Genomic DNA, 27,498 nt, shown 5'->3' on the forward strand with positions numbered 1-27,498 from the left:
TTCCTCCTCGAATAGTTCTTCCAACTTGCGTAACTTGCGTAAGTTGCGTAACTTACGTAAAAAACGTGACGTAAGTCGTGCTCCCCAGAGCTGGCGCTCTCGGCTCTGGTGCTGCGGGAATCGAAAAAAGAATCATTCAGCGAGCTGCCAAACGATGCCATGGAATCGAAAAATACGGAACCGGTTCTGAACAGGAACCGGTTTTCGATTCCCTACCTACCTGTACCTTGTTCTGTTCATCACTTCTAAGCATCTCTGAGTTTTCTCAAACCCTAAAGGAGCTGAAATGCTAATTTTTATTCAATCCCAGCAGTTAGTCATGAGGACCAGGTTGTTAGTTCAATCCTTTTTATATTACGTCAACATTTCTAATCTCTTCTGAGAGTAAAAACTTACTCTTTGGCTGCTCCACCTGCCAGCCATTTATAGTTTTAACATGCCCCATTGTCCTCTACAGCAACAGTGACATAAGCTATATCTGAGGTGAGCGTGAATATCTGTCGGCCCTGCAGGAGCTTTCAGCAGTGATAAAATGAATGTCACATACACCACAAAAAAAGCTGGACTTGCAAAGCATGCTTTTGTGCTAAACTATCAGCACATGGACGGCTAAAACCTCCATCACTCAATTGTTATTTGTAGATGGGAATGTTTTTCCTGCACACATACACCCAGCCTGTGTTGGCTCCTTCAGCCGGAGGTCATTGCTACAGCTTGAAAGACAGTTTTCGGTTTTTGAGTTCTTGGCTTACAAGTTGGTGCAAAATAGTTTCACGGTTTTACTGCCATTCTTCTAGCAAAGTATGCAGACTCATCTTTGCACCGTTTTTGATTAAAATCGATAAAAGGTTGAGTTTCATCAACGAGTCTGTCCTTGGCTTACAGATGTCTCTCTTGCAGATGACTTGGATGTGTGATAAATTACTGTTTTCTTTAGACAGATCTATATCTTATTGAGGGGCTTGGGTTAACTTGTGGCCATCGGCCAAGACATTTACAGCCTCCTGCTGCATCATTAGTTTGCTCCACTGATTAAAGGTTTGAGTGGAAAAAAAAAATGTTGCTGGCCATCAGTTCTAAGTGCAGGGGTTTCAATGACAGTATTTTGCTTGAGACTCTCCTGACAAGTTTTCTTTGGTGAATTAACATGCATGTTTCCTCTGTAAATGCATGATCAGATGTCCTACAAAGAGCCGCATAGATCGCTGATGCATGTATTTTTAATTGCTAGGCCATTCTGGAGAGTTGGAGGAAGAGGCTCCCGGACAGAGGCGGTGTTAAACCCAACCATGCTGCCCTGTCACTTAATTTGTTTCATCTCAGCCTGCCTCCCTGGCTCTCTCCCACTTGCTTGCTGTCTCTCCGTTTCTCCCCCTCTCTGTTAGTCTGAGTGGTGCTAGCTGACCTTCGCTGTGACACAGCCATGATTCTAATTGCATTGATATGTCAGCGAGCTCAGACGGTTGCAGGAGAGCATAGCGATATTAGCCTAAAGCACTGTGGCACTGCCATTTGAGTTTTCTTTCTTTTCTCTGATGACTCACTGAATCAAGCCACTGAGAAAAAATAGACAGACCGATGCTTGTGCTCACATAACACGTGGGGATTGATTCGCAACATGATGCCAGGGCAGCACCGAATTTTGTGTGTGAAAGGCAGAGAAAGCCGTTGGGAGCCCTCTGCTATAGTCATTTATAGAAAACATAAAGTCTTGGATGTGACTGATGCATTTCAGATTTCTTCTTTTTTGGAGGCATTGATGCTGGCTAACATGTAAATCAGGGAAATCATAAGTCCACATTAATTTGCTTCCGTTTCTGAATGACACAATTACGTCTTAGGAAGCTTTTATTTTGAAACAGCTGCAGAGAGGGCCTGCTTTCCACACAGAGTACAGCAACAACATCTAATTAAATTTGTCAGTTTGTGCATGCTCTCTGTTCTCTCATATTGCATGCTGCCCCCCACCCATACCCATCCCACTGTATGGATATACATTTGTTTTTAACATGTCTTACTGTTGAATGGAAAGTATGGAAAGTAGATCCCAATCCCAATCAACCAAATTTATGATAATGTTATTTATTTAGTGTCGTGTTCGCCCTGTTTTTTCAATTTTTCTGATGCTCTGCTTTTTATCCTAGTTTTGATTCTGATATGGTTTGATTTTATCACATTTTTGTTCACTGCCAACTGTTAGGTGGGTGTACGCGCATCCTTCTGCCTGCAGTCTTTTACATGCGTGTGTCATGTTTATTCATCAAAGATGAAATCTGAGATCAACTGGAAGCATGAAATTAGCATATTGTACATGCTAGTCAGTAGATTAAAAGACAATTTTTTCTATGTAGCGCAATGGTATGTCTAGATGGAGGTCTAATTAATGATTTCATTTAGGTTTGAATTTTTTCCAGCACACTTTACCGTTTGCACACCGAAAGCAGTTTTAAATTTCTTTCCATATCCATAATAAACATGAAAAGCACAACATAACATTTTTCTAAACAGGTAAGTCAGTTTCATATGTTTGCAGCTTCTTTGAATAAAAATCACCATATTTCATATATATATATATATATATATATATATATATATATATATATATATATATATATATATATATATATATATTAGTTTTTCTTTTTTAAATGAGTTTATGATGGCTTACAGCAAATGAAAGCCTAGATAATTTTTATTACATCGACAAAGAAACTGCTTATTTTTTTAATTTACAGACATGTCATGGTCTACAGTAAGCCAGTTAAGGTTATTGCTTAAGTAGCTGTCTGTTCAGAGTTTTGTAAATAATAAATGGCTTTTACAAGGTTTATAGAGACATGCAGTATAGTTTCCTACTGAACTTAACACCAGATCTCACTGCTTAAAGTACCAACATTTGATGTAATGAATTATATTTTAAATACGCCCACTCTGTGTGAATTTAAATTACACACTATGAGTTTCACCACTTCAATTCCAATGTTGAACTAAATTACTTTTCCCATTATATTTCCGATTGTTACAATGCACCATTATATTTTGTCAAAAAAGTAAGAAAAGATAGTTTTGTTGCCTATTAACTCTTGTCTATTATGGTTAGCTCATTTGATTAAAAGACATTTCAATATCAGGCATGCAGAATGTCTCCTAATTTGTAAGAATACTAACATTCGGGTGCGGCGTTATTGCATGGGTTAAGCGTGTGACCCGTGCTCAATGCCACAGGCTCAAAGTCCTGGCCTGGAACCTTTTACGCATGTCTTTCCTTCTCTCTGATCCTATTTCCTGTCTGCCTGCTTTCAGGAAAAATATTAAACATAATAAAACAAAAATTGACATTACAGTTACTTAAATGTAGGGCGAATTTTTTAAAAGACCCTTCCTCTCCACCTTTAAAAAAAATACACATACACAACCCTGAATCCCCGCTCCCGAGAGAGAATGACTATTAAACGTACACGAGAGCATGGATGAGCCCATTTCTCCTCATACACGCTCTGTTTAAAAGTTGCTGTTCTCATACTGTAGCTCATAAAAGCTTGCTGTGCCCGAACTTCTGCCCTAACCCCTAAATCCCTAACCACTATATGGAGCGGGGACTATATAGTGGACTTTATAGTGAACTCAGTTAACTTACCGTTCGGACAGATAAGCTCTCAGTTGGTAACGTAACTCCTCCACTGTGCGGTGCCTGCACCATCTTATTAGTCGCAGCTGTCGGGTAGCGACAGCTTATGGTGACAGCGGGCCGCTGTGACAGCAAATCCCATAATGCTTTGCGAGGAGAGCTCTCTGGGCAAAGCGTTGCGGGATATAGGCCTTGGAAGAAAGGCCTCTTCCAAGGCCTTTCTTTTCTTCTCCTACACTTCTCATACGCTTCAATGATCTTTTGAAACTGTAGCTCACCACAGACGAGCACATAGGATGGCCTTACATAAACAAATCCCCAGAATGATTGAAAATTAGGAGAACCACTTATTTAGGTGATCCACCTGGAAATATAAGATTGTCCCCTATACCTTTAATGTTTGTCATACTCCTTTAATGCAGGGAAGCTACTTAAATTGTCAAAGCATCTAAACTAACATTCAACCTGTGGGCTTTTGTCAGAAGTTCACATTTAGATATGGTTATATTTTTATCAAGATGTGGCACTCTTTGGTCTGAAACCCAGTCTAGAGAAATTTAAATATATTTGACTAACATAATTTTTTCTTCTTTTTTTCTAAGGGCAGACCAGTCCCATTTTGTCACTGGAATGAAATGGGGAACCTTTTTTCCATCTAGGTTGGTGGTCTGTGTGATTGTGTGCAAAGAGTTAGGGGTTGAAGGACAGCTGACGAATGAGTTGGAACACAAAAGAAAGAGAAAAAAGAAACTTGTGATTTTCAGACAGCAGTAAAGAAAAGGGATGTGAATGAGATAGAGAAGGCAGAAGGAAGTGTACAGTTTTTTGAAAGAGAAAAACCTATGTTGATGGAGACAGGCTGGTTACCAGATGGGCTTTGTCAGAGAGAGAAAGGGGAACACAGAGGAAAATGCTTAAGAGATGGTGGCTGATGTGGCTGTCTGTAATACGATATGGCAGATGCGATTTTATTTTTAGGACACAAGGCCCCAGAACGATAGGTTTTATATGGTTTTGAGTGGGTTGATCTTTTTAAATATTCAACTTCAATGAAATATGGAGCATGACTCCAGGCTGTTTGGAATTCATAAGTCTGTTTGGCAGGACTGGCCCTGCATAGTGAGAGCTGTCAGAGTCGGCCTGAGTGTTAAACACAACCCCTGAGCTGGCAGTGCAAACAATAGCAACAGGAGAAGAAAGAAAAAAACTCAGAGAGAATAGAAAAAAAACAAACGATAAACCACTTCAACTGGAGGTAGAAAATATTGAATCAGCAGTTACTGTAAAGACTGAAGATCATCGCCACATGTTGCCTTTCTAAGTTTGAAATGATGCTACCCTGATGAGGCAGGAGGACTGAACAGTTTGTTCAATCAAACGAGATATGTCAAATAAATCAACATCAGGTTTTTGATAAAAATGACTATAAAATTTAATGGATTAACATTTAACTAAACATTAGGACAGAAAAAGTGACAAATAACTGCCATGATTAGTTTTTCATTTTAACCGGTTGCTCAGAGAGTCAGCAAAACATTTAGAGTGGAAAAGTTTTCTCTCCCCGTCTCTACGTATGAATGTATGATCAATTTTTATATGACAAGGTAATTATAGGCATCTGCAATCGTTGTATGCCAAAGAATGAGATTTTGCAATATAAAATTCAAATATTTCCAGATTTTCTGTTCACAATTAGGATATAAATAATAATGAAACATTAAATTAAAAAAATGTGGGATTGTAGGTCTAATACAGCACACAGTCAAAGCCTGATAAAAATTAAATACAAATAAAAATCATATAATGAGCGCATAAACTAATTGAAAGAGTTTAGGATGAAGCTGAGCTTATTACTATGCAGTACCTCATAAACTATATGATATTGCTCATCCTTGCTTCCGGATATAGAGATTATCAACTGGTCAGAAATGAAGGAAAACCTGCGAACATGGATCATATCATGTCTGTGTTTCATTCGATCTTTTGCCCCTACGTTATAGACCAACTCCTGCATTATGCATCTTTGCTCTTAGTAGGGATGCCACATTTCTCTTCAGTTCTGCATTTTTCTGTGTAAAAGGTAAAGTTTCAAGCAAATGTTTAAGGTACCCACTTTAAACAAAGGAATAAAGTGGTATGAGTTGCTTTATTAAATGAACACAAAACCTTTTACACAACAAATACATTTTACAACCACCATGATGTGTTCCTTATTAAGCATAAACACAGTGACAATATGTTTATATTAGTGCTGTCAAAATTATCGCATTAACGCGAGGCCATTTTAATGGCGATAATTTTTTTAACGTGAGATTAACGCTATGTGGTTTTATGGTACAATTTTCCATGTACATCCCGCTGCAGCCTGCGGGAAGGCGGGGCAATTTTCCCCCAGTCTATGCATTTTCCATACGCTTCGAGAGCGGAGCTACTCAAGGAAAAAAGACGCTCATACACTGGGTGACGCTAGTGCCTTTTCTTTAAGCCCCACCACCAACAAACAAGTTGAGTGTCTGGTAACTAGTAGCAACCTGAAATACGCTGATAAAACGGATTACTGAGGTGAAATGGAATCTGCTACGGCACTCTTGCTGTCTGTGTACGCCACAGGTCAGTATCGTGTGTGTGTGTGTGTGTGGGTGGGTGGGTGGGTGTGTGTGTGTTCTCATTTTTGTTAAGAGGCTGAAAAGTAACTTTCTAGAGCATAGACTACCTCCATCTAGTGATGTCGGTCTATTGATTTTGATGTATTGATTGAAAATTGTTCATTATTATCTTGGTTAATTAACATCTAATGTTAACTCTACTAAATTTTATAGCAGTAGGGTAAAATGCTTGTCTTTGTTCAAAAGACTGTATTAACTGTAAAGACTGTCTTTTACATCAGCCTGTTTTCAGGGCCTTTTTTTTGGCTACATATTTGTTATTTTTTGCTACATGCCTCCCCATCTTCTTGCCATATGTTTCTATGGCATAAATCAGTGTCTGTGACCTGTTTTCATTTAAAAAAAAGAACATTGGCACAAACCTAGCCTGTATGTATTTTTTGTATGTCATCGAGAGTATTTAAATGATTTTCAATCAGAAAAAAAATGTGTGATTAAAATGCTATTAATCGCGAGTTAACTTAGGCATTGATGCGATTAATCGCGATTAAAAAAATTTAATTGATTGACAGCACTAGTTTATATTTGAAATATTTTGCATATATGAAAGCTACATTTACGTATTATAATGCATTGTTTCTAATTTAATTTAGAATTTTTATTAGTTAGGCTGAAGAGGTGAAAAAAATTGTACCATCATAACATATATTTTACTCACATGGCAGCTTCAAGTCTGCCAAGTCTGATTTATTTAGATTTTCAAGGTTTGCTTCTAGTGTTCAACCTTTAGCATAAGAAATGAGATTCCTTGCCAAACCTTGCTGCAGGCTTGATTACTAATTAAACAACATGGATGACCAAGTTGATATTGCATCTATTGAGATTTCAGGAATTGATGAAAATGACTACTGATGTCTTAAAGCATAATTTTTTTGCAGTGTGCAGTTGTGAAATGGTGTACCAAGCAAAAGCAAAATTATATAGTTACTCTTGTGATCAGTCCACCTTTTTACCATTAATTATTTTGAACAGATAGATACTGCCTGCTTCTTAGTATGTTGGGGTTGTAATGCGTGGGTGGGGTGCATTCCAAAAAAGTTGATGCAACCCTAAATCTTATCAATTTCATTTTTTGATTCTAATGTCCAGGTGCACACTTTTTCTCGCTAATGGTGATTTCTCGCTTGTGGTCAGGACTTATGGGGGCAAAGCAACTAAAAGCCCTAGAGGTCACAGTAACCAGTTGAGGGGAGGGAAGATCTTAGGGAACAAGATGGAACAACAGTGTGAAACAGTGCAGATAAATATGGAGGGGTGAGGGTTTGGATGGCCTTATAGGCAAAAGAAGAATTTTTGAACATAATTCTGAAATTGATGGGAAACTGTTGGAGCACAGCGATGAAATGATGAGAGGAGGGGCTTCTGATGATGATGAGCCTGGTAGCAGAATTCTGGACCATTTGAAGTTTTTGGAATGTTTTTTTTTTTTGTAGTGAAGCATGCAGTGGTGGAAAGTAACCATGTACGTTTACTTGATTACATACTTAAGTACTTTTTTTTTGAGTATCTTTACTTGAGTAATTTTTTGGCAGGAGGGTACCTATAACTTTTACTCCACTACATCAGTGTTTTTCAATCCTGGTCCTCAAGGCACCCTGCTCTGCATGTTTTGGATGTTTCTGAGGTTCAGCACACCTGATTCAGATGATTGCAGTTCAGCAAAGCCTGATAATCTGCTATCAATTGATAACAGGTGTGTGAAAGCTGGGAAACATCTAAAACATGCAGGGTGCCTTGAGGACCAGGATTGAAAAACACTACACTACATTTCGAAGTCAAATATTTTACCTTGTACTCCACTACATTTCGAGGAAGCTGCTAGTTACTTGTTCCTTTTGGCTCAGTTTAGCTTTGTAATCCACTGTTGCTTTATTTCTTTCTTGAAATGCAGTTTCAACATGTAAGATAGCAGCCATTAGGACTGCATTTGGACACCGTTGTTTTAGAGATTTGCTTGACATTCCCCAAATGTGAGAAACTCAGGTAATATTATTTGTAGTTAATGTATTTTAAAAAGGCAATAAGAGCTGGTTATACTCCCCGCAGCAGTGTGTGGCAGTGAGCTTGTCGCAGATATCTATGATTTATGCCCAATATTGAAGCATGGTTTGCGCCACAACCCAAGACGGACAATCAACAACCAGCTCTGGGTCTACATACGGCCGAGGCGGTGAGGAAGTTGGGGCAAGTTTGTGCCACAACGGAGGGACATGAGGGCGAAAGAGGGGGTGTTCTCCCACACTTCACTCTTCTAGCTGGTCCATCTTCACGAATCGTTTTCCTTAATGGCGGTCATACAAACCAAACAAACCGGTAAGGTACCAACCAGGAAATGCACATAGTGTAGAGAAGATGTAGATTTGACCAATCAGAGGTAGGGCTGGGCATTGTTAAAAAATTTTCGGTTCCGGTACCAATACCGATACCTTCACTTCGATACCGGTTCCTGAACGATACTTTTTTCGATACCAGTTTCATAATATCAATTTGAAGAAAAAGAAAATTACACAGAAACATAAAAAGGTACAAATCTTGAGTTTTATTTTAAGCTCTGATTTTTCCATTTACATTTTTCATCTTACATAAAAAAAAAAAAAATCAGTGTCTAATAATCACAGTTACATTGTGAGGACCTTTTTACTTAGCAGTTTTCCTTTAGAAAAATTACCATGTCTGACAAACAAGCCCGTTGAATGGGATCCTACTGACAGCGCACCGCTGGTATGTGGGGGTCTGAGCGGCTCCGACAGAAATATTGGAAGACAGGATGAACTGACTGCACTGATGAAGTTTTCAGGTGTATTTTCCCACTTAAAAACATAATAAAACTACTTTATTCCCACTGATCACAGCAAATATAGCTGCAAGGCAGAGAAAGGATAGAGTAGCTCCGCCCAACGCGCGTCAGAGCCACTTTTCGACCGCGCAGCCAGAGCAGCAAAGCTTCTTCAGCCGTGCGTCAGAAGCTGGTACATGCAGCAAAAATGAAGCAGCAGACGCAATTTTGCTGCTCTTGCTGCGTCCAGTTTGAAAGCAGCATTATTCACTCCGCTCTGTCTTTGCACTGCCCACGGGCTGCTGAGAGGAGGATGGTCGCGCTGGCTGCGGTCCGCTCTTCTTGCAGTCAAACACTGAGCAACTTTCTGCTCTAAATTGTTTCTGTGCATGATGTATTGCATTGCGCACTATTGGCATCAGTCTTAATAAAGTGAAGCCGCACTTTTGACCTGGGGGGCATTTTAAAGGGGTTCCATGACGCTCGCAACCAGTTCACAACAGATACACATGAACCCTGGCTGTAGGCGTGACCACCTGTGTATTTTTCCTGGATGACGCAATCACGTTAAGTGTTACAGCCAATCACCGAAACTTGGTACCGAAAGACGAGGCATGTTTCGATACTTGGCAGAACCGAAGCATTTCTGTCGGTACCATCAAAGAACCGAAGTTCGGTACCCAGCCCTAATCAGAGGCCTGCGGCACTGTCTGGGGACACATACTATTTTGGGTAGTGTCTGCGGTAGGGGCGGGGGCATCATTGCATTCACTGCGACACACACGCAGACAACCTGGTTTCTGTGTATAAATCAGCCTTTAGTTGTAGCCATGTGGTCAAGTTGTTCAGTAGGATGAGTTTTCAAAGCAGAATTTCTTTGTGGTAAAAGATTCAACCTTGAACCTCTATTCCAGGCACGTGCAGGGGGGGGGCTAAGGGGGCTTGAGCACCTGCCCCTTTTGCTCCATGATCCCAATGTGCCCTTTTGGTCCCTTTGTTTTTTTTTTTTTTTTTTTTTTTTTTTTTTGACACATGTACTGAAATTATTATTATTATCTTTTTTTTTTTTGACAAGAAAAACAATACAATAAGCCCTCCGGTCACATTGTTACCTTTGATCTTTTGCCGGTGACGACGCACTTGCCTCTCGCACAGTCGGATAAGGCGGCTAACTGCGGAGCTAAAGGTAGCGAACATTCCACATTACACTGTGGCCGCTACTCATTTGGCCCTAAGCAAGATCAACCATGATCGGACGGATGGCTATGTCTTCAGTCTGCACCGCCTCTCCAATGTCAAACTGAATAGACATGTAAGTGAAACCAGATGAGCCCCATGGATGATGCAGTATTGTTTGATCTAAAACACTGTTTACTCTGTGCTTTTAGTCTTTTACATTGAAAATTATGTTTTTTAATTCACAAAAACTGTTCTGTAATGATTACAGAACAGTTTTTTTGTGAATTAAAAAACATAATTTTTGGTGAAAATACTGGAGTAGGCTTCCTACTTGTCAGACAACGGAAAACTTTGAACGTTGTATAATTTCTCTACTTTAGCAAAGAGTAGCGGTTTAAACGGAGGAAAGTATAGGACGCGGCGCGCCTTTCTCTGAAGAACTACTGAGCGGGAGGAGACAGCCAGGTGAGGAAAAGCTGTTCTTATCGATTCAGTATTTTTATCATACAGACATTAGGCTGTTGTTCTTGTGCTATGAGCTAGCTGCTAGCTAATGACTTTGCTAGCAAAGCAAGATAACTAAAAAGCTTCCCTGTGTCGTTAATGATAGTAGGACATTCTTCAGTATTACTTATGCAATAGGGGCACATCGCCCGTCAAAAACCTATCATCTCCATAATGGATATATGTCTGATTTTCTAATTTCCTTTGCTGCATGATGTACATTTCATTTATTCTAGCGTTAGGTAAATGTATCTTAAAGGAGAACTCATCTAGAACTACTATGATAGATATATGATAGATATAATGTATGAAGCTGGTGAAAACAAAACTGCGCAGCTTATGCAAGGAGGATCGGTTGTCAGACCTTCTTTTGTTGGCAATCGAGAAGGATGTGCCAATCATTCACAGTGAGGTTAACATTTTTAAAGACATGGCTAACAGAAAACTGCTGCTGTGAACAAAAGAGAACAAAAATAGCAAAAATGCTTAAAAGTTGGAAATTTGTTTTTAAACAGTTAAATCACCATGACGGAAAATAAGTTTTTGGATCATAATCTTGGATTTAGTTTGGGGGAAAAAGAAAGGCAAGAGACTGAAATAAATAAGACATTGACCTTCACTCAACACAGAAAAGATGAGACAATGAGGAAAAAAAGAAAAGAGAAACTGACAAGAAAAAACGAAGAGGAAAGATTGAAGAAAATGTATATAGGTACTTACAAAATACACTAAGACACAAACAGAGTAGGCTTTTCTCATGGTGACATGCATTAATAAAATGTTTGTTTTGTTCTTTTTTTTCTGCAGTTCCACGTTAAAGTTTGATGCAGCAGCTCTGCTTTTCTGAATGGACCGTCTCCATCTCCACTATCAGTACAGCAAACCAGGCAGACATTCTTTTTTATAGATTACAGTACACTAAAAGGTTGCATTGTGCCCTTGTATGCGTTTTTAACAGTTTAATTCTGTAAAGACAAAATATGTCTGGTGGTCCAGCTCTGATTTACATCTTTGGCTAAATTGCAGGTTTGAATATTGTAATACTTTCCTATAACAAAATAGACCTGCAGAAAGAAATTACTAATAAAATATTTTACATATGCATAGTTCTATGTTCTATGTAGAGATTTCCCTTAGCTTTGATTGTATGTCTCACAATTTATCATTTATCAATTTATCATTGTTCATTAAACTCTGAAAGCTATGTGACTTTGTTAATATTCTGTCCTAAAATGCGATAAGATGTGCCCTTTTTTTTTTTTGAGCACCTGCCCCTTTAGTGGTCTCTGCACGGCCCTGCTCTATTCTATAGTAAAAGTGTGAGAAGATTCAAGGCACTCCTGTTTTTTTGGGGGGGTTTATTTGTTTCTAAATAAGAAATTATAATCAAAATAGCTGCCATTATTTTTGTGTAATTTCTATGCTGAAGTTCTTTACAGGTGGTGTTGAATTTGTAGGAGGTGGTTCTATGCATCAATACATCAGGTGATTTTTTTTTTTTTTTTTTTTTTTTTTTTGCATTTTTGAACATTTAAGCACTTTTAAAAGTAAGTACTTTAATAATTAAACTTGAGTAGATTTTTGACCAAGTAACTTTTACTGCTGGTTGAGAAAGATTTGACTATGAGTATCAATACTTTTACTCAGGTACTATAGTTGAGTAGTTTCTCCACCCCTGCTAGCCTGGAAGTGACCAGGGAGTGCACCAGTATGGTGGTGGGGTGGGATGAAGGAGCTCAAGTTTTTAGTTTGATATATTTAAAATGAAAGGATTTAACCTTTTTTAATATATTCAGCTGATTAGAAATAAGAGCAAGTCAAAGTAAATGGCTGATTTGGCTCTTGGTATTTTGTACCTTAATGCATTTTCTTCTTGAATTTGTACTTGTGCATCATTTGCACATTTTATTTCATAAAGTCATCTTGTGAATAATATCAAAAAAGTTTCCAAATGATCGAAAACATTTTTAAAATATCTGGAGAATACAGGTCTTTCCCAGATTGACGTTGGTCACTGCAGCTTCCAGCAGTCCATACACATAATAAGAGCTGGTGGACATATTTTTCAGTCAACAGGTTTATTATTTATTGGAGCAGACTGATTGAAAGCTAACAGAGAAATATGTTCTCTTGTCTCTGTGAGTTGCGAATGAGTTGGAGCTTTGAAGCTTGAGGCATGTGAAAGATCAATATTTTCCTAACTGTTTGTGTGACAGGTGTACACTGCGAGAGAAAAGCGGCTGATAGAAATCCTTAGTTAGTGTGAACTCACCAAGGGGAAATACATATGCATTAGGTTACGACTGCTGGGGATATTTACCAGCAGTAACCACACAAACAACAACAACAGGTAGCCGAGCCTGAAACCAAGACATGTATAATTCATGCCAGTTGCAGCGGAGTACACTTGCTCTAAACCGGTATCTGTGAAACAGTCAGTGCTTATTGGGAGTACACTGCATCTGTGTGTGCACAGTGTGTGTGTGTCTGGTTCAATTCAGTGATGTGTGTCTGTCAGGCTGTCTTGCTGTGTTTGTGTCTGATGTCTGCCTTTGCTGTGTGTGTGCTGCAAACAAACAGAGATGAGAGACCCCAGGAAATGATGATGTCCCTGTATAAAGAAACATTCTCAGTCCATTACCCTGCATGTAGAAATAATTAGTTTAAAACGGGAATAAGAGCCTAGGTTGCAGGAACCATCTGCCAGGTGTCTTTTCTCTTTGTGAAGCAGGCAACCAATTTGTGCTCCTTGACGAATTTGTACCTCTCCTTTACAGCACTGAATACAAATTTCATTATGCAGGTTTGCTGACCATAGTTTTTTTTTTTTTTTGTTTAATGTTACATCTCACAGTGACATGAAGCCCCCTTGAGATTAATTTAAAGGTTCTTATTTCTGAAATATTATTCATCCCTCAAGCTACAGTGCAGAGTTAGAATAATCTTTTTCTATTTAAAGTGCAATATTTATTATACAGTATGCAGTTTAATTCACAGTACTTTAATGATCCCAGAGGGAAATCAAATGTTAAAATAACTTGTTTTTTTTGTTTTTTTGTTTGTGTGGTTTACCCAACAAGTGGATGTATGTGTTGATAGCTGTAGGAAGGATCTTTTGAAGCGGCTTGTCTTGCATCAGATCTGGAGAAGCCTATGACTAAAGACATTCTGTTTTTTTTAAACAGTATTCTGAAGAAGATTCTCACATATGTCCACAATGTTCTTTATTTTAGGAAAAATGATACTCTGTGAGATCATCTCCTGAGATTCTAGAGTGTCTACAACAGTTTCTAGAACGGTCGGCCTTCTTTATTCACTTTTTTTTTTTAAGTCATTTGCTCTGATGCTGTTATCCAAGCAGATACTGGCAAAAAGAGATCAGACTTTCCACAAAATACTTACTTGAAGGCAAACAGATACGCAGCAGCGGCATATCCGAATACTAAATTGGCATGGTATCGATACAAAAGACAAGTGTTGTTTGCATATTTCTGCGATTGTTAATTTTAGATTACTCTATTCTACTCTTTGATTCTGAGATAAAGTATTCTCCTCGATTAGACTGAAAAAACTCTTAATTGTAATGAAGATTTTTTTATGCCTTTTTGCCATTTTCTCTCTCCCTGGCATTGTATCGTTTATTGGATATTTTACTAGTTGACATCCAGTTTAAAAGTTTAATATAGCCAAATCCCTAGAAGGTATTAATACTCATCCACCTCCACTTCTTCTCCCATGATGATTATATCAATGATCTTTTCCTATTTTGTCTTAAATCTACATTCTTGTAGAGGTAGGCAAACTCAGGACCAGGTGATTGTTCCCACACCATACTAAAAAGAGGTTCAACAGCTCCTTATACTCAGCTTCTTGCCCATCTCTGATGCACCCAGTAACTGCAAATCAATCTGATTATTTCTTCAGATGACCGAAGCTCTTCTTGTACTGAAGGTCAGACGTGTACAGAGTAAAAGGGAGCTGTGAGAGTACTGTCCCCTTTGGTGCTCCTGTTCTGCTGACTTGGTTAGACAGTTGTCTCTTCAGTCTCAGAAACAGTGGTATGTTTTTCAGTTAGTCTATGATTCAGGCAATTTTAGATGCCTCTGTCTTCTGGAGTTGTGAGAAAGGCTGAATTGTGTTAAATGCACTGTAGTAATCTAAGCGTATGCAGTATCCTCACAGTGCTACTGTCTTGTCTGAATGACAGTGGGTTTGTTTAATCAGATATATGAAGGTGAGCTGAGGTGGACCAACTGGAGTTTCTCTTTGACCTTCGTGATGTGGGATGTAAAGGCAACAGATCTATAGAAATTTAGGACCGTTGGCTGAGTTTTCTTTGGTACTGGAACAAGGCAGGGACTGTTCAACATCACTGGAGTTATCCTCTGGGTTTGTCTTCCAGCATCAGGACCAGGTGATGTATTACGATTCAGTCTCTTCATTTGCTTCTTCACCTAACTTCTAGAGACAGGCAGGAGAATAGTGGAGTGAACAGCAGCATCTTCTGATTTGGTTTGAAAAAAAAAACCCACATACCAGTAGAACAAGAGGGTCTATGGCAGGGGTGGAAGATGAAGCATTGAGGGTTGACAGAGACACTTTGGGTCAAAGAGAAGCAGGATGTCAGTTTCATGATGGGCTGAGTAGGAGGATGCTGAGCTTGTTCCACAACTGAACCTATTGAAGAATATGCTTAGTTAATCGGTTCTGACCAAACATCCATCGAGCTGATCCTACTTCTGCTTTAAGCTTGTGGTCTTCTTCATCCCTGTCCACACATCTCTGATATTCTTCTGCAGGAGCTTATTTTCAGTTTCCTCCTGTATGCCTCATTCGATCTTAAGCTGCTTCCATATACTCCTCAATAATTCTCTCTCTCCCTTTATGAAGACTTTTTTTTTCCCGATTAGCAGTTTCTTTGGATCAGTGGTGATCCTGGGTTTATAATTAAGGAAGCATCTCCCTGTTTTTGTGGTGAAGCTGTTACCAACACAGATATTGCTGTAGTAAGTCATACACTTGGCCATTGCTTGATGTCCTCTCCCTGTGGCTGACACAGTGCATCCCCCTAGGGCCTCAACACAGCCTTGCAGGGCTTGTTTATCTTCCCATGACCACTTTCTTACAGTTTTCTTTAATGCAGGTACCCCTTTTATAAAGGGGCTTTTGCTATTAGCATCCGAAACAACATTGTGATCTATTTGTGACTGTGAGATACTGTACTGACTCTTTTATTGCTTTCTCTGGACATGCCTTGTTGAAATATATTTGTATCAGGCTATTTTTGTCAGACAGTTTGATGAAAACTACTTTTATCATGTGTTTTATGGTAAATTAGGAAATCAGGTTAGCAGCTTATGGTAAAAGGGTTGATTGATGACCTCCTGAAATATATTTATAATTTGTTTTGTTGTCGGTCAACCCTCTTTTGCAGTGTAATCCAATATGTTCATGGTACCTACAGTGTACACGTTTAGATCCAGCCTTTCAGCCAAAGGATTTGATGTCAACCCTTACCAACAAATCAGCCATATTGGACTGTAGCAGCTAATATTCTTAACAGCAATAGTACTGTATATAGGGGATTGAATTACGATGAACATATAAGCAATTGATGTGAGTCATTGTTCATCAAGTTACATCACACGGTGATGCCAGGAAAACATGGAACACATCAGAAATTCAGTCCCATTTCCAGCACAGCAGCAGCACTTAACCATAACAGCAGCCTGCCCTCAGCAGGGCAGAAGTAGGCTGTGCTAAAACTGCTTAGAAGTGGCTCAAAGAACATGTCAAAGAGCCTGAGATGTTTATCCTACCTCCAGACGCCCCAGATACCGATGTTACGGAGCTTGATGACATCTGTGGGGCGGAAGTCCAATCCACAAAGACCCAAACTTACACCCCACAGAGCGTTTGAAAACGAAAGCCCCAGAATATCCCCAAAATGTTCCTCATACTGCTGCTGACAGCTGTTTTTAAAATGTGGGTTCTAAAAAGTTGAATTCATCTTCATTTTTCTACCTAGATATTTATGTGCACACCTAAATCCACATATTTCTGATAACGCAGTTAAACAAATATGACATATTGAAGATGGCTGCTGTTATGTCTGTACACTTCTGTGAGCAAAGGTCTTTGTCATATCCATTAAGATAATTCTTACAAGGCTGCAGTCACAGAGGGTGACCTATAAATGTCAAGGAACCACTGGCCATTCTCTCCTCTGAGCCACTTTCACAGACTCCACTCATGGTGGTCACAGATCACTGATGTATCGCTGAACATTTTTTTCCTTCACATTTAACTCACAGTGAACATTTAGTGTTATGTTTGCAGAGAGCTCTCTCAAACTGTATAAAAGTGCTAAAGGTCCTTTGTGACGCTCCTTTTTTTACTGTTAAAAGGGAAGATAGCTGTTGTTCAATCTTTACAAGTTACCTTTGCCTAATAGGTTAATGTTTACTGGCCTATTGTTAAATGTTTTTAAACTGAATGAATTTAAATTCAATATGACAAGTTTGTTTTGATATCCTTTAATTATTATTATTATTTGTTATTTTTTTTTTACTAAAGCTTCAAATACATACCCATGCCCAAGAAACCTACTAAATGATTAGGCGGATTTCTTTGTCCTTTTTTTTTGTTTATTTCTGAGATATACTTTCAAACTTATATAAAATATTTAGAGCTTTTCATGTTTCTAAAAGCCCTTCAAAAGATCCTTTTTTTCCTGAACTCTTTTATCCGTCTGTATGTCGACAATAGTACGTGGGGATGTCAAATGTGTTAGAGGGGATACACGAAGGGTAGGTGTTAAATCACAAGTTAACAAAGAAAAACACTTTGACATGCATTAAAGCAAAGAACACCTCAGGTACCTAAAACAGTGCTGTTTTTCGCATTACCCAGAGGGATTGCGACAATGCTCTTTCAACGATCTATCTCCAAGCCTGCTCTGTTTTCTCCTCTGCTTCATCTTTATAACACCTTTACTTTTTCTTTATTTCAGTCTACTACAAATGATAGACATTGAGTCCGAATCATGCCACTGTTTCTGTGCTGTTGGTTCAGTCTACCCTGTCATCTTCTTCCTAATCATTACTTTTCCTCCCCTCTTGTTTTCTTGCTCACATTTTAGTGCCTTCTTCTTCTCTTCATGTTTATTACTCTTTGATGTTTTTTTTTCCTGTCTGCGACAGTCCCTACGCACAACGAGCTACAACCAACAAACAAGGGACAAACCTGCAATGATTGTTGAATTGCCCTGTAATGATCCTTAATTACAGATGGTCTACCTGGCATAAACGCAGGAATGCAAACAAGCAGTCTGCTGGTGTTTACCTTTTTGAAGCCTTGCTTTGCGGCACTGCCAAAAGCTTAACTTTGCAGATAAAACCTAAAGGTAACTTTTCTTTATGTGTAAATCCTTCGTTTTCAGCTTCACAAAATGTTAGATTTGATTCTCTTAGACAAAATAATAAGGTTGTTTTTCCAACTGTAGTCTGAACTTGTAAAACTGTTCATCAAAAGCAGCGAGAGTTGAGAATGTTTAAATATTCTGGGCTGTTTCTTCCTTTCTGACATTTTTTAGTCTAAACTAAGCCATTTAGTGTTTGACTTGAAAAAATTGTGGACAGATAAACGGTAAATTCAAATCGAGTCATGTCACAAAATAGTAATTCCACACACAACACTAAATCTATGAAATAATGACTAACAGCAGTAGCAGTGAAATGCAGATATTGATTGATTAAGAAACAAAAAAAAACAAAAAACACCTGTTAACTGCAGTTGAACTAGAGCTGTGAAGCACTACCTGCTTTCTTGGCTACCGTAGCGTTTTAACACCATCGCTGGTGCCAGCATGAATAATTCAACATCATTCAAATATTAAGCTTTACACAGCTGTTATTTAACTTGACTGGATTTTAATATCTTGTGATTAATCACTTCTGCATTAGGATCTTTGTGAAAAAGAGACTAATTTTGCTACAACATGCCTTTTAAAAGGGAGACAATGTGTGGATTTGTACAGAAAGAGGAACAACGGTACTTTGTTGTTTATATCCCTTAAAGAACAATCAGATTAACAAAAAACTGCATTGTTCTACAGATGTAAACTTTGATAAAATTAGGGTGTGAACTGATAAGTTCAGACACCTTAATGAACTTAGGAAAGGAGGCGAAGGCTGTTGAGAATCTCTGCACAGCTACCTGATAAGGTTTTTAGTTAAAGTGATTCCATGAAAGTGATTCCATTCTTTCTTTAAAAGGTTTTGGTTTTTCCTTAATAATAACAATATACACACAGCCGTACTTCCATTTTACTACCTAAATCTAGTTGCATATTCTGTTACTTCTAAATGAATGAACGTTAAAGCTTCTTCTATAGACGTCATTTTCATAATTATCTTCAGAAACTTCTTTATTATACACAACTTCCTACAAGCTGCTTCACCTCAATGAGTTTCTTTTAAAGTGGTCTATTTTTATACATGCACTAATAGACTATATGATGCAGATAATGTCACTTTTTTTCACCTTGTTAAAAAAAAATGAGGAAAACTGTGAGAAGTTGTAACATTCATTGCATTAGTTTAATCACTGCTGTTATATGAATCAGAACTGAAATGACTGACTATTATTAAATTGCAGGATAAATGTATGCCACAAGACGGTATTTGCAGATTAGTCCTGCTTTATTATCTATGCTGCACATTATCAACAGGCATTTCATAAAGGTTTCCTCTGATGTAACTACCAGACAATATGCTAATTGTTATATTTATTCAGCATGGAACCTGCCTCCTATCCAAAGTATTTCTACTTCATTTGTTCATATTTTGTCAGTTTGTACAGTAAGATCAATCAGGTAACATAAATTTTGGCCTTGAAAAACTGGCTTAGCAAGTGTTTTTCTATGTTCACACTTATTAAAAATAAGAAAAATAAGTCAGTCAATGCTGCTTAGTTCAGTGTTTAAATACTCTGTTTTGTTGGATATCATGCACGTGCATTTGTAAATGTGAAAAGCAGGGGGGAAATTCAACGTTTAGAAGGAACATACAGTGCCAACAAGCTGTGTTTTGATTTATGACGGGCGTAAATAAGTTCATGTTTAATCTTTTTAGGTTTAACTTGTTGTGTCAGTCATTTCTCTGAGGGAAAACATCTCTTCACTGTCTGTTTCTCTTTCTGAGCCTTCATGACTACTCTCTTCTTAAAGTGATCAAATACAGCCAGTGCCATAAAAGGCGAAGGAAGGGGAGGGCAAAATGAGATAAGAGGAGAGGCTCATCTGTATTTGAAGAAGCAGATGCAAACAGACCAAACGATCTGGACAAGGAGAAGATGTGAATTTCTCTCTCCAGCTATTTGCGTTAAGGAAGGGGGTAAAAAGGGAACTCTGCATTTTCTGTGTAGGACAGGACTCTTTACATTTCCACAGAATGCCATCTTATTAGAGGTGAAGCAAACCACTATTGCTCCATTTTGATATTCCCTGGGATACTTTCAAACCATTCAGAGTTGCAATGTGTCTGTTTGCTCTGAGATTTTACTTGTCCTCCGTTGCAGTGTCAGTTGCTGGCTAAAAGGCTCTGGGCTTTGAGACTCGTAGTTTTAAAGACCATTTTGCTGAGAAGCTGAAAGCGAGAAGCCTGCCTGCCTGCTCGTTTATCAATGTTTTTCTTCTCAAGTCTGCCTACCAGGAAAGTAAAGGCCACGTTGGACTAAAGGCTGTGATAGACTGGTATTTTAGAACAATCACATTGTTTTCATGGTTTATACTCTGGAAAATAGTAGTCTTCCAGCTCTTACTTGTTGACTGTTTTGTTCCAGACTCTTCACAGGCCATATATAGATGAGTTTATCGTTGCTGCAAAGGGGGCAGCACAGCTTATCCAATCACAAAGAGCAATAGGCGAACCTGTGTTTTTAAACACTAGTCTCCTGCCTGCTTTCCAACTTTTCCATACATGGAGAAAGCTCCCAGTGGGTAGGAGGAGATAAATGGGTTTGAGCTCATCTGCATTAAAAGGAGCTGCAAATATAAGTGAAGAAAATTATCTTATATGGAGGAAGGCTTTCTACTTAAAAATTTTAGAAAATTGAAGCAAGCTCTTTTACTTTTCTTAGTGAAGATGAAAAGCCTTCAAACGTACTGAAGGTGTAAAGTTAAGCTCTCCTCTATTATAATCTTATAATATCAACAAACCAAACTAAATAAAAACTCTAGATATCCTGTCCAGTTATTTGAAAAATGATATTACTCTTAACGTGGCATAGATATGCCAAACTGTCTCCAAGTGATTGTTTTAGGAAACAAACAAAACAGTTAATCCTCTTTACCCATAACTGCTTTTGGTCAAAGGCAGAAACTGCAACAAACAAAGAAAAAAAGCTTCTCGATTTACACAGACATGCTTCAAATTATATCCCTTAGAGCTGAAACTGAACAGAAAATAACATAAACCCAAACACGCTGTCAATATATAAAAGCAGAGAGCATCCATAAGCAATGTCCAGAATATTTTCTTTCTTTATTATTTCAGATATAGAAGGGAATTTCTCCTTATTTATTGAAATATTTTTTCTTGTTCCTACAATCTAAATTCTGATCTGTGTTCTTTACTGATCACCTTGAAAAGTATCACTAGTTGCCAATGACACGTTTCTGTAGCGAGCTCCTCATAACTGATGTCATAACTGAAGTGTGTAAGGGGGGGAAATGAAGCTGAATTTGGGGACGTTTTTTGATGTATGCATGGCTTCGAGTGTCCTGCTCTGTCAGGACTGGCATTTAATACCACGAGGCAATCAAATTCCAATGCTTAAGATGCTTGTGAATTATTAATCAAATTATTTAGAAAGATGGTCATACCCTTAAGCGCCTTTTACTCAATCCTTTTGAAACTGTGCCAAGAACGGTCTGAACACAGTAACTAATGAGTTTAAATGGAACGCAACTGAACTCGACCATACCAGAAAAAATGCTTAAAACTAGCGCTAAATCTAGCACTAGTTCAACTGTAGGGTCTTGGGATGGTTCGGTTGTGGCTCAGTTCTCTGATGACAAAGAGTGCATGAGCAGACTGCATCATCTCCTATTTGCAGTCAGGTGACTAACTTTACAGGTTTTTCTGCCATCCAGCTTTGCAAGTCACAGATCTCTTCAGCTGTTCACAACATTAACTTCTTGTGAGCCTATTAAGCTGGTAAAAATTCTCAGTCATCCAGGTCCTAGTTATTCCAAAAAAGTAAAAAAAAAAAAAAAAAATCCAAAGGACTTTGTTTCCAAGTGTGAAGACGTTTCGCTTCCGATCCAGGAAGCTTTTTCAATTCAAAATATCAGAAATAGTGTTGAATATGAGGCTTTATAGAGTGGACCAAAAACAAAGCCTTGTTTCGGCTTAAAAAAACATGCAGATTAAAACGGATGAACGGGTCCACCCCTTAGGAATTGGGGTTGTTTGGGTTCTCAGCCTATTAACAATAAATGGCATCAAAAGAGCTTGGGGCAACATGGGATGATGCCGAGACCGCAGGCTCTTATTAAATTTTGGGCGGAGGACCCTATCCAGGCATATAAGCTACTGAATGTTATGGGTGCCGCCATTTTTGTTTGAGAAATTCCTGTCCTGAGACTTGTAGTATCATGGACCGCCGATAGGAGGCGAGGCACTGTGCTAGCGTGATGTATAAATGGTTGTAAGAATAGGCCTGTCACAATAACAAATTTAGCTGAACGATTAATTGTCGCAATAATTGATTTATTGATTATCGCGACAGGCATAGGTAAGAACCAAATTTGGCATGGTCAACTAATCCAAGCTCTGTTTCAGAGGGCTTGTGTAAGTGGGGCATTATTATAACCATTAATCAGAGCTAAAGCGCAATGTTAATTCATCAAAGCACCTATATAACTATTAGTAGGTCAACTGATTTAAGAAGTTAAGAATTTTTTTTTTTATTTGATTCATTTTTGCCCAACCTGCACAGACAACAGATCGACCTTTGCTGCATTGTATGGCCTAGCCGTCGTAATATGCCCTCTAGAGAGAGTTCTAGTTTTTAGATCCAAGGCCACCATGAGCAGCAAATTTGATTAAAATTTGACCCGACACATTCTCCCCCGCACCCTTTGTCAGCTCTTGGTTAAATGAGTCAAACCTGTGAGATGAGGTATGTTTTACATCTCTCTGATGTGTTTTACGGCTTAGATGAAGGCGTATGGCGAGAAGCTCGGGAGGCTTCAAAAGGACGGGGCATTTTGGTGTCACAGGCAGGCAGAGTAAGGAAAGAACTGAACTTACCAGCACTTTGATCATCTTCAGTACTAAAGTCAGATCCCTGTTAGGAAAAGAAAGAAAAAATTGCTTTTAGATGAAACATCTCATTCAAGCATGCATGTTTTATCTATTCTCACTTCTTTCTGAAGTGTAAAATGTATATGTGTAATGATTCCACATTCTGTAGATTTTCCAAAATGATAATTAAGGATTCATGAAATCCTGAAAGGGAGGTAAGAATTTCTGCTAATGCCACTTCATCTTAAAATTTATAGAATGAAAATCCATCTGCCTGCCCCCCTTCCTTGGTGTCGGTTTAACAGAGATGTCAAAATGCAAGTACTTGATTAGAGAATGCATAACTCCCACAGCTTCAGTTCTGAATCTGAGTGATTTATGTGTTAAGGAAGTGTGTTTGTGTGGCGCTGCTAAGAAATACAGGCACAGATGCCAACGTTTTGGAGGGAAGACAAAGCAGAGAGGACGAGACGGGGAAACTGGGGACATAGATGGTGGGGAGTAATCATTAGCTGTTACTGTTGGGACTTTTACAACAGGAAGTAAAGACAAAAAGAAAGTGAAACAGCAAGCCAAGAATTGGATCTCCAGCTCTGCTTAATGTTCAGTCATACCAGCAAAGTAAACACATGCTACTCATTTCGCCCCTCACTGCCTCTTGTTTACTTTTTTGTGTGAATGTCGTGAGTGTGATTGTTGGCTTTCTTTGCTTATTTTGCACTTGGGGTCCTTCTTCCCGGCTCTGCTCCCTTTATCCTTATTTATTTGTCAGAGGTGGTGTTCAGGGACGTTCCTTGTCATTCGTCAGCCCGGCCCATAAAACACACTGTCATGACTGACTGGCCACGCTCCAAACTCATTACCGATTGGCTGACAGAGCGGGTCGCTGTGTTCTGCTCTGCTGTGTTGACTCCTGTTTGCCAGACATTTCAGGCTCAGGAAACTTTAAATACGCCGGCGCCTTTCCTTTCGCCGCTCCTCTCAGTCTCACACTCAAGGTCACATGAATATGGATTTCGCCTCCTCTTCCAGTGCGCACATACTGATGATGAAGTCTAAGATCTACTCACAGGGAGTATAATTCAGAATGCAGGTCTGATTCTGGCGTCTCGGCGTCGCTCTGTTCCACTGGCTGCTCGGGAATGTTTTTTTGAGGAATAGGGAAAGATGGAGAGGACTTCTGTTAGAGCAGAGGAGCTACAGAAGGAGAATGGATGATTATGGTGGAAATGAGGGAGGTGGAGCTGGGTGTGGGGGCGACTTGTGAGACATTCGTGAAAGAGAATAGGAGATTGGAAAAGGCCAACATACTATGTTATTGAGTTTCTGTTGCAGTTGATCAGCCATATCCATTTCATCATAGTGAGCGGGCTGCACGCTACAGTCTGCTGCAGAATTCTATCCTCAATTCTATCCTAGAAATCTATCCTCATCAATGCGCGTATGCTCTGTATTTATGTCTATTCATCCAGAAGACCTATATGCATGAACATTTATTTTGCACATCAACATGCTTGCTAAAATGCTCATCACTTCCTGATACTTTTATGTTGGCTGCGTTGTCATTGCACTTTCTAGTCACTCTTGTGCATCTTCTCTATAATTTAATCTGTAATCTGATTAACCTCACTGCATTCTAATTAATTTAGAGTCGGTCACGCATTTTCTCACCCCCATTCTTCTTTTCACTGTTGTTCTCACCTCTTTGTCTTTTTTTATTTCCCACACAGAAAACAACAAGGCACCTTTACAAAGGTCTCGCTCCCGGCAGTATGTAAATGCAGGCTCGGTGGCGGCGAAAGCTCCCCCTGCCAAGGAGGTGCGCAGCGAATCTGAGGGCCATCCATCTGTCACTAAGGCCAAGGCTTCTGCCTGTTCTGAAGCAGGCCACAAGTACAAGCACACTCCGGGTCACAGCTGTGGGCTGGATAGAGACCAGGCAGAGGAGAGAGAGGTGGTCAAGCTGGCTGAGAAAAAGACGGATGAGGTGGGGAATCTTGCTTCCCTGTCTTCCTCCGCTGAGGAAAACGGAGAACCCGACGTGGAGGCTCTGCTGGCCAGACTCAGAGCGTTGTAAAACACGCCTTGTGTCCGACATTACAGAAGAGCATGCATTTGGCACAAATAAAATATTGTCCTTGTAAAACATTATCTAAAGGGAGCAACATTAATAAGAGGATGATAGCCATGAAAAACCACAATTAAAAATATGAAAGCTCTGAGTGTGGAGTACTTAATACTTAATTGAGTACTGAAAACTTAATAATTTCCAAAAAAGTTGAAGTACAACAGTATCCCGATAAGTACTCTGCCAACATGATTTTTATATAATAATCAATTTTAGCTTGTGTGCTTAAAAAAGAGAAACTGCTCAGCAGTTTTATACCTGTCTGACGTATGTAATATTGCAGAAAACCTCCATATAAGGGCTTCTTATATTCTTCTTCCTTATTCCTCGCTTCTGATTGCACATTAGATACTGTCGTTTTATATAACTATACCTGTATCAATTATATTTGTTAATTACAACTTTGTATGCTTTATGTTCTCTTAAAATATTTGTATTTTCATCCTCTGTTATTTTGATATTGTTTCATATTAAAAGATTCTCTGTAAGTATAAATTTATATAACAAATAAAGAATAAAGCCATTATTATACTTTATTAATGTAAAACCCGGGTTCCTACACAGTCTTTTTAAGGGCATTTTTTCTTTTAAAATTCAAATGTTTTTTTTTCTTTAAGCACTTCCAAACAAATATCTAGAAGATTTTAACATTTGCACTGATTGGCTTTTACATTGATTCATATTTGAATAAAATGCTTTATCATCTTTTGTAAATTCATTTCATTTTACCCATCTGTATTTTGGTTTTTATCCTACTGACTGAATGATTACTTGTACAAAAGTTTAGAAAATTGGGCAATTTCACTATTTCTGAGGACTTTAAATAACTTTAAGCACATTTGAATAGAACTTAACACAAAGCACATTTTTTTTTTATTATTATTACAACCACGAGAAAAAGAGCATGGTTAACAAACCATTTTTCAGATGTTAAATAATATTTTTTTCCAGAAAGGTACAAAAAGCATAAAAATAAGGCTGTACGAAATAAAGGAAAGTATAGAATTTTTAATTAAAACTGTACACATCGTGCTGAATGTAATTTCCTTTAAGTTGTAACTTCTATTTTCTCTGGCTCCTTTTTTATACCATTTGTGTGAAGTAAATGTATTTGCAAAAGGGTCAAACCAAGCCATGATGAAAATGCTTTTTATCTTCATAGCAACATTCCTTCTGGAATTGCTTATCATAATTATCTCTGTTTTAATTTGTATGCATAAATGTGGAAATATTTTCAATAAAAATGGACACAGTTTTCCTTTGGCTTTCTTTGCTTCTCTTTATGTTATCAGTGCATTTTTGAATTTGCATTATTTTCACTGTTACTCATGGACAACATTCATTTATTTTGCATCAGGTTTATGAGGGGAAGCACTCTCTTCACATCCTATTAACAACTTGGAACAAACCCTGAGGGGTTTGGATCCATTAAAACACCTTCCAGCTGTTAGCAAGTGAAGACATTTTAGCAATAGCTGAAGACCAGTTTGCATCTTTGGTCAGCTTGTAAATGCATGAATAACCTTCGAGGTGAATCTGGTTAAAGACGATCAACAAACTCCAGGGAGTGCAGCTCATCTGTGACCCGTCCTTACATATTCCTTTTTTCTTTTCAAACTTGGTCTAATTCCCTGGATTATTGGTCATCTCTCAATCAACATTAGGTCGGACATCATGCGTGTTTCACTGCCTGATCGCATGTAGCGCTGCAGGTGTGTGAGCGCATTGAGATGCATTGTGTACACAGCCACTTTGTAAAAACAGCAGCTATTTTGGTCCATAATGACGCCTGAGGTGGGACAATCTACATCTGACTGAGAGCTTCACATAGCTTCCTGGAAAATGTGTTTCTGCGAACAGAATTGATCACACAATTGGTAGTTTTCACACAACTCATACCTGGAGTCTGTTTATAACACCTTTTGAAAATTTTAAAACAAAAGCACATTTATTCTTCTTCTTTAAAAAATGTGTGAACTGAGGTGCATAAAAAAACAGAAATTAACATATGCCTCTTTCATAACATAAATCGGTACTTGAATATACAAAAGATTAAATGTCTTACTGTATAATCCGAGCAGAGACAACATTGAACAGTTGGGGAAGAGAAAGCTGCAGACCAGTTAACCCACTATCTGACAAGGTCTGCTTGCTTTAGCCTGGCAGCTGGTGAATCTATTCATTGCTGGGAGCAGTGCAACTGTCCTTATCTGGAAAAGAGCCAAAGACAAACATCTCCCCAGTGATGCAAGCAGCCGTTTTGGGAGAGCAGAGCCGTCTCTGGCTAACCTCCTCCAGAGGCCTTG

The 27,498-nt window shown here is 38.6% G+C and overlaps 1 protein-coding gene across 6 annotated transcripts in view; it reads left to right on the top strand.

Moving 5' to 3' along the window:
* Positions 1–26,447, top strand: part of LOC119772583 (protein diaphanous homolog 3-like) — a 223,497-nt gene extending 197,050 nt beyond the window's left edge. For 5 of the 6 annotated variants that reach the window (XM_038269031.1, XM_038269030.1, XM_038269035.1 and 2 more), the window contains one exon: positions 24,795–26,447. In XM_038269031.1, the coding sequence (XP_038124959.1) occupies positions 24,795–25,141 (347 nt within the window). In that variant the 3' untranslated portion in view covers positions 25,142–26,447. The remainder of the gene's footprint in view (positions 1–24,794) is intronic. The other variant, XM_038269034.1, reaches the window with a different exon arrangement.
* The last annotated feature ends 1,051 nt before the right edge of the window (positions 26,448–27,498 follow it).

Source organism: Cyprinodon tularosa, unplaced genomic scaffold (assembly GCF_016077235.1).
Source record: "Cyprinodon tularosa strain WSP-4 unplaced genomic scaffold, ASM1607723v1 ctg717, whole genome shotgun sequence".
Taxonomy (NCBI): domain Eukaryota; kingdom Metazoa; phylum Chordata; class Actinopteri; order Cyprinodontiformes; family Cyprinodontidae; genus Cyprinodon; species Cyprinodon tularosa.